This window comes from Cajanus cajan, chromosome 6, assembly GCF_000230855.2.
Source record: "Cajanus cajan strain Asha chromosome 6, NIPB_CcT2T_4, whole genome shotgun sequence".
NCBI lineage: Eukaryota > Viridiplantae > Streptophyta > Magnoliopsida > Fabales > Fabaceae > Cajanus > Cajanus cajan.
The window spans coordinates 21,011,437-21,019,741 of NC_138522.1; the positions used below are offsets into that span (position 1 = coordinate 21,011,437).

General features: G+C 32.1%; 1 protein-coding gene across 2 annotated transcripts; it reads right to left on the minus strand.

The window, feature by feature from the left end:
* Nucleotides 1-377: 377 nt before the first annotated feature.
* On the minus strand, nt 378-6,800 carry LOC109811694 (zinc finger protein CONSTANS-LIKE 9). Of its 2 annotated transcripts, XM_020375498.3 has the most exons (6): nt 6,628-6,800; nt 4,782-5,481; nt 3,627-3,854; nt 1,294-1,607; nt 528-659; nt 378-424 (listed from the first exon to the last, which is right to left on the minus strand). In XM_020375498.3, the coding sequence occupies exons 2-5, from the start codon at nt 5,352-5,354 to the stop codon at nt 530-532; spliced, it is 1,245 nt and encodes a 414-aa protein (XP_020231087.1). In that variant the 5' UTR covers nt 5,355-5,481; nt 6,628-6,800; the 3' UTR covers nt 378-424; nt 528-529. The 2 variants fall into 2 exon arrangements, with proteins under 2 accessions (XP_020231087.1, XP_020231086.1); XM_020375497.3 differs by having other exon boundaries at nt 378-659; nt 6,628-6,799.
* Between the last annotated feature and the right edge of the window lie 1,505 nt (nt 6,801-8,305).

The window sequence follows — 8,305 nt, forward strand, 5'->3', positions numbered from 1 at the left end:
GGGCATTGAATTTACAATTTTGTCTGATTACATGGGCAAAATTATACATGTAGATTGTGTGCTATACATGTCAAAGCCAAGAGGTCAAATATTACACTTTACAATCTTTGTAGTTTATCTGGAACTGTCAAATAAAGCCACTTATCATGTCATCTCAGGCACTCTACATACACGACCACATCACAAACATGGAGTATGGTTAAGGCCAGAGAACATAGAACACTTTTGAATTCTTGGAAAGGAGAGTTATGCAGCAGAAATTTCCAAGCTTAACAGAAAGGCAATCCAAACACATTGCCTGAAGGGGACACTTTGTGATATAACTATCACAAGTTGGACATCCTTCACAGTGAAGGACAAAGATTCAGCTCCTGATCCTGAGCTTACACTGTTGAACACAGCCTTGAAGAACATCAATAGGCCCCTGTGATAAAATCAGACAGCTTGTCATTGCAGGCATCAAATTTCATCCATTTTTCAGGTATATGACTGTTTTTCCTTTTATAAAGCATGGTTAAAAGTTGTACACTCAGAAGCTTCTGGTTGCGCTCAAAGGGTCATAATCGTAGACGTCGCCGGCTTTCACAAACCTGCCTTTCACACGCCTTCTGACATCTGCCCTTGCCTTGCGAGAGGCATACCTCACTTTTTTGTCGAACCTAATAAGATTATAACAATGGATGATCATTCAATTCGGAGTTAGGAAAGAGAAATCTAGCTTGGTAGCAAAGAAAAGATCAACCCAATAATAGCAAGTGGAAAACATAACAAAGACCATAATCAATTATGGCCCTCAATACTTTAATCCCAACAATTGCCAATATTTAAGCAACACCCATCCATTGTGAGATAGAAAGCAAAATCCTGGGGAGGTAAGAGCAGTTTAATTTAAAAAGTAGGCTTAAAAATTATTTTAGTCCCTCAAATTTGAAATAAATCTGCTCTTGATCCTCAAATCTAAAATTGAAGTTTTTAATCTTGTAATTTGGAAAATTTTTTATTAAACTCATCACCAATAAGATAACTATAGTACAAGATTGAGATAATCATATAGCATCAATTCAATTTAATGTGATATTTTCACAAACAAGGACACTAGTAGATGGATTCTATGTGATAGTATTTAACAGATTCACTAATGTTAGTTAAAAAAGGAACTAAAATAATATTTTTTCAAATTATAGGACTAAATAAATCTATTTTAAATTTTAGAAACCACAAATAAATTTACCTCGTATTCATTTGAGGGACTAAATACATTTAAACCTAAAAAGTATTATCGTAATCACTTACTTCCGTGTCTTCTTCTTTTCCTTGTATCGCATGACAGCATTACTGCGGTTGGCAGATTGTAGGGAATTCTCAGGACAAGGAGTAAACCAAGGAGGTTCTCCCATGAGGAGCATTGAAGAAGCCCCACAGTCTTGAATCTCTTGATAGTCTCCGGTGCTATTCTCTCCAGTAATGCCAGAAAAAGAAAGGTTTGATTGGGCTTGCCTTCCCGTGAAACAAATAATTGGTTCAGTTTTAGTACTCAAAATGGAATCTGCAGATGCTGCATTGCTGCAAGCTGGTTGCATTGCATTGATCACTCCTATTGATGACCCCTGGACAAAAAGTTAGATCTGAAAATAAGTATTCCATGAAAGAAATGTTAACCACACATTGTAAACATGCATCACACTGCACAGTAAACATCTTATTCTCCACATTTGAATGCATCGACCATATGCAGGTTAACAAAATTATTTACCCCTTCAAATAAGTATCATAGATTTAAGTAATGAAATACAATGATGTTTTGTGTTATTTATTTCTTTAAACTTATGCAAATTCAAGCAATCAGTTTTTATAACATCAGCACTTTGATTGTTTGTCAAGGACCAACCCTTCTAAAGGCTTAGTCTATCAGGTGGAGGCCCAATAATGGTTTTTACATCTTACACATCCCTCACGTTGGAGCCCTTTGGGCTTGAATCATGTGTTGAAGTTCAACTTTTATTTCAAAGAATGGGGACAACAGTATTTGAACTCTGGACCACTTGATCATAAAGGCTTTGATGCCATGTCAGGGACCAATTCTCCTAAAAGCCTAAGGTAATACCGGAGACTTATGAATGTCTAACAGTTTGTTATTGCATTATCAGTTTGATCAAATTTCAGAAGAATTATGAAGTTAACAAGATTATGTGAGTTAAAAGAGAATTTTGGAGAGAAATCTTGTATGCAGGCAGCATACTTGATTTATAGCTTAATTAAATCGACGAATTGAGTAATTGAAGGGGTCCTTAGAAAGACTAGTGGAGTAAAAAAAAAAATGATTGTTAAAGACCTAAGTTACACGTGGCATATAACCACGATAATTGACAATCTATCACCATTTTCAGAAGACCAAAAGAACCAGATTCATACTTCAAGTATAAGCATAGCATCAATGTTACTCAAATGCACATAAGAATTTCACATGTGAAAGCAGAAGAGATCTTTTTTTTCTTCTCATTTTATTATTTATCTCACGCAGTTATTACCATCAGCACTCTGCTTAAAATTGATTCACGGGTGTAAATCAGCTAGAATGAAGTTGTTCAAGACATGGAGTGACTTCATTTTATTCTTTTCTTTTCTTAATTCACAATAATGACTTGCAATAGGAGATAGAAGGCAGTGCAGCTCTACAATGTCCAACAGTAATTCATTCATATTACAGCAGTGTAGACCAAGTATCACATTCCAAAGCAGACAGCTTAAAGTTGAAATAAAATAGATAAGGGTAGGGTAGGCATAGTAACTGGCCTAAATATTTTATTCTAAATAAAAGAGAATATTATGAAAAGGCAGAGAAGGAACAAGTCAGAGGACAAGCAAAAAATAATAGCAATAAAAAGAAGAAACAAGAAAAATTGACCTAGGGACTGTTTGACCGCTGTTTCTATCTTTTTTTGTCTATAGGAAATATTATAAAGACGGTGATAAAGATTGAACCTAGATTTGATCGCTATTTCTAAAAACAGTTTTCTTATTTTCAATTTCAAAACAGAAAATAAATAAAAATAAAAATAAAAAACTTATTTGATAAGGTGTTATTGTGCTTTTGGCTATAAAAACACTTTCTTAAAACCTATTTTTAGAAACAAGAAAATCAGAAGAATGTAAGGATGTTTTCAAAGCTGCACTTTTGTTTTCATGGTGGCAGACGTGTAAATCACCCAATCAAACAAATTTTTTCTTAATTATTCTCAAACAGTTTACAAAAGCTATTATGCAAAATAGTTTTAAAGAATATAAAAACAAAAATAGAATCAAACAAACCCATACATTCTTAATCAAATAATAGTGCAAAGCTATTCAATATCACATCAGAGCACACTTATAATGCAACATGTCAAAAAATCCCTGTTGGGACTGAGGCTGATCATAGCCATATTTTTTATGATTGCAGTTAAAATAACATCATTGTATGACGTATAAAAAATTGGCAAGAATGTAACATCATTGTATAAAAAAAATGCACATTTGTGAATACACTATTAACATTATTGTATGAAGTATACTGAACATAACATGTGATGCTCAAATACTAGAAAAGCCATGATTATCACAGACAAAGAATGGCAAGAATTTAGCACCTCAGCAGCAATAGTATCCTGACAATTGGAATCTCCAGCAGACATGTCCTTTGTCTCAAACAAGCTATCAATTCCACCATTTTCAAATAGCTCTTCAGAATGACTAAGGGCCACACCAAAAAGTTCTTCATAGCTCTCAAGATTTATATCCACTTCATCCATGTCGAAATCATCATACAGATAATCATCTTCACATAGTGCAGGGCCTTTTGTAGCAGGACAGTATAACTGCAAATTAAAATGAGATAATATCAATGTAATATGATGAAATTACAAGAATTTTAATGTAGAACATTAAAGTTTTGTTAACTCATTTCAGTAAACAAGATACAATTAGGCAAAATCATATATGTTGGGCTTTTAACTGCACTATCTACTGGTGATAGAAATATGCCTGCTTCGGTTTTCAGTTCAAGCTACCAATAAATAAGGAAAGCTGTTATTTCTGCAAAACTAAAATATACCTTAGACAAAGAAACAATAAAATAACCAAAGCAAGCAGCTTATGAAACAACCACAAAACTTGATAATTCAACCAAAGGAAATATTATTCACTATTCAGTGAATAATCTTGTCAATACACTGAGGCTTCTATATGGGGAAACTTGCAAACTTGGCAGGACAGTGGAGGAGCTTATTAAAACCATCAAAGAAATTGAGACAAAGCACTCATCCCTAGCAAACTTGCAATTTCATTCCCATTACTGTTGTTAGAAAGTCTATTACACCTAGAATGTATTTGGCAGGACAGTGGAGGAGCTTATGTTTGGTACACAAACTTATTTTAGTCTGCTTCTAGCTTATTTTATTAGCTACTTCAACTAGCTTACGAAAATAAGCTAGCCTATAAACTACCATCAGTTTTTTTTTTTTTTTTCAATTTTTACCCTCATTCATTATTTGAAATTTTTTTTTTTTTTTTTACCTCAAATAACTAAATAAGCCTCTATGTCATTTTACATTTATTAGCTAGTTTATCAGCTAATCTTACCAAACATTTTCAATTCAACACATCCTAACTGTTGCTAATGTGATTCATTTTATTAACTCTTAACTTATAAGCTTTCAACCAGTTTATATGCTAATTTTTCCAAACACACCCCAACTGTTGCTGATGTGATTCATGATGTCAATGATGATGACATCCAGCTATACCTTTGGCAGACATTCATTGGCAGGTCCAGCTGGCTGGTCCAGAATTTGAGGTTTGGAGCTTGACTCGGGCATTGAAGATGTACCAACCAAAGACTTGTCCAAAGCAGGCAGATCAGTAACTTGATTTGAACCAGACACATTCTGGTTTTCTGATGGAACCCCAATCCTCTTGTTGTTGTTCTCGTTAATACTCATTAAGCCTAACTCTTGCTCACAGGTAGATTCACTAATGGAAGTGATATCTAACACAAATGACCATATTGAAGACAGTTCCGCTGCTGAAGGGCAGCCAGAGTAACAATTGATTGCTTGTCTCTTATGTGCTGAAGAAGATGTAGAGGTGCCATGACCCAACCAATCACAGTTCTGACAAAGTGAAATTTTCTCTTCAACACACCTTACAAAGGCAGGTTCCGAATTGCATCTCTCACATAAAAGGGTCCGTGAATGACGCCTAGAAAGGGCGTTGGCAGAATGAACATTCCGATCACAAGACAAACATAAGCATGCTGCATCAGAGCGGCAGTACACCATGGATCTCTGGTCTCCACAAAAATCACATAGATAACCCATCTTTAGACTCACTTTTTTCTTTCCCCTTAAGGAATCTCCTCCTAGTAACAGTTTTTATGAACTATGATATGCTCTTAGTCTCACAAAACAGATGTTCCTCCTTATCTGAAGATGCAGAAGCCAAATTCTGTCATATAACGTACAGGCCATCAGACAATGTGATAAAGAAAACAGAATTTTAATACTGTAAGTTCAGCAGCAACCAAGAAAAAATAATTTAACATTTTAATAAGAGCAGATACATAGTGATATAAAGAGATCAAAAGGAAGAAAAAATGGGAACACTACTGCCAATTCTGAACAATGGTATAGATGTCATGGCAAGTAATTTGTTGTACCAATATTATAAAAACTTGCAGTTAACACCAAAAAGCTAAGAAAAAGTTAAAAGTAATGAAAACATGTATGTATGCCTCCATGCCTATTGTATATTATGGATTCGAAGTAAAAGAGAGGAAAAACAAATTCTACCAAAAGAAAAAGAAAAAGAAAAATTAACAAACTCAAAAAATAAGGTAAATATACAATAGCAGCTGGTTCTTTCAAACTAATAGTAAAAATTATAATCAAGACAACATCAACTAATAATAATTGCAGGAAGAAATACCAGAGGGACTTCAGCCTTGAAAATAAATAAAAATCATCCCATGCACAGAATGAAATTTACATAGAAAAAATATCATTTCACTTTATCCATAAACAAGGGCATTTCCATCAACAAAACAACAAAGTCGAAGTCCAAAAAGTTATGGCTAAATAACCAAAAGTCAGAAACATCACTAAACTAACACAGAATCATATACCCACCACATAAACAAAAACAACAGCAGAAAAGAGAAAAGGAGAATTGGAGAAACAAAGACAAGAAGAATAACACATCTGATCCAACCACATCTATACCCCTTAAAATCCTCAACTTTTGCTTGCCTTAACCACCAAGACAAAAGTTCCACGCCCAGAAAAACATGAACTTCAAAAAATAAATATAAAACCAAAAATTATTATTAAAAAAATAAAAATAAAAAATAAAAACACACACATACATACACAAAACAAAAACGTGAGTTTTCACGAAAGATGGGAAAGCATGAGGCAAGGAAGACAAAGAGAACAAGATCGGTAAGCAAAAGGGCTTTGCTTTCTCAGAAGAAGAAGAAAAAAAAACATTTTTTTTTTTGTTTTTGCAAAACTTAAAAGCAAAGAAAGAAAGAACCCTAGAAGCAGCTGAACTTTTTGAAGGGAACAAAAGACATGAAACCTTTCTATCTCTTACCTTTTTTTTTGCTTTCTCTCTCCTCTGTTGTTGTGCTCTGCTATGCTATGTTGAGAAGTTGAGTTGTGATAGAAAGGAATGGAAGATAGAAGATAGAAGACAGAGAAATAGAGATGAGATATGATATGAAAAGAAAAGAAGAATAATGCAAATGGGGTGTGAGTGTAGGTAATGTGACATAAGAAAAGCTGATAAAAAGTGCAAACAAAAGGGGAAAAAAATATAATGCAAGTGGGGCCATGTCCTTTTCATAGTGAAAGGAAAAGGTTGGGGTTTCCCTTTTTCTTCTCCCTCCCATGAGAAAATATATATATAATATAATAAAAGTGCTATTATAAAATTTCTATTTCATGCACTTTCTTTCTCAATCTATCTGTGTTCCTGTGATTGTACAATGATATTACATGATAATAAATTAATGAGTATATGGTCATTGTGAGGTTGAACTTTGGTAAAAGTGCATCACATGTTTGGGTGAGGTGGACAAATGGTACCATAGTTGTTACCCTTTTCACTCTCTGTTATTATTTTTTTATTCTTTTATTTTTTTTATTATTTATTTTTCCAAGTTGGCCTTTATCAGGTTTCGGCGGCGAGGCATCCATGGATTTGTGGTACTTGTTTGGTTTCGTATAATTTACATAATGCCTATAATTATCTTTATCATTTCATGGATATGCACTTTTTAAAAAGTTTTACATTATCAGTTAATTAAAAAAAATTATAATTTATATTTATGATTTCATGATGTGCACTTTTTATAAAGTTTTACACTATTAATTAATTAAAAATTATGATTCATATGATTTTTAAAAGTGTTTTTTTAGGACAAAATTTAGGTGTAACTTTGTTTTTTTAGTAGTCGTTAGTTAGTGTTGTTTTGTAATTATAGTTAAGAGTTTTATTATGATAATATGTATAAATATATATTAATAAGAGTCACATTAAATACAAATGTGTAATATTAAGATAAAATTTTAACTCTAATTAAAGATAATATTAATGACATTTAAAAAGTTGTACCTAAATTTTATTTTTTGTTTTAATGTCTAAAAGTTTTCGCCCTCAGTTAAATTTAAAGTTTTGAAACTCATGAATTAGATTGAATATATATGGAAAAGTGTGTTAACAATAAAATAAATATATTTATTATATAGAAAAGTGTGTTATCAATAAAATAAAATAGACGTAAATAAATAAGATAATTATTGTAAAAGTAAATAAATATGAATTGTGATTAAATGATAATATAAAATTATTTTATAATATAAATATTTTATTATTAAATTCTTATATTTATTATCTATTCTCTCCTTTAATTAATATAACTATTTTTTTTAAAGAACATAGAATATTCGGTAAATTATTCCAACAACTACTATTATTTATCCAATATCTACTCACAAAGTCTTTTTTATTTATAATGACAATTACGAAATTTATACATGAAATTTTGTATAAAATATAAATAATATATAACTCTTATTGTAACAGCTCAGTTTATTGAGAGGAATTCATTTTTTCTTGGCTAAAAACCTATTTTGGTGCCTTATAATAATTGTTTGTTTCAATTTAGTCCCACTTTTATTTTGTCTCAATTTGGTCCCTCATAAGTCAATTAGTTTCAATTTGGGACTTCTGTCCAAATTATTTAAACGGAGTTAATTATTGGCCACGT

Coding starts and splice junctions, on each gene's coding strand:
- LOC109811694 (XM_020375498.3), bottom strand. CDS start 5,354: ATGGGTTATCTATGTGATTTTTGTGGAGACCAGAGATCCATGGTGTAC. Junction 1,608..3,626: donor AGGATACTATTGCTGCTGAG/GTGCTAAATTCT, acceptor CTTTTTGTCCAG/GGGTCATCAATAGGAGTGAT. Junction 660..1,293: donor GAAAAGAAGAAGACACGGAA/GTAAGTGATTAC, acceptor TAATCTTATTAG/GTTCGACAAAAAAGTGAGGT.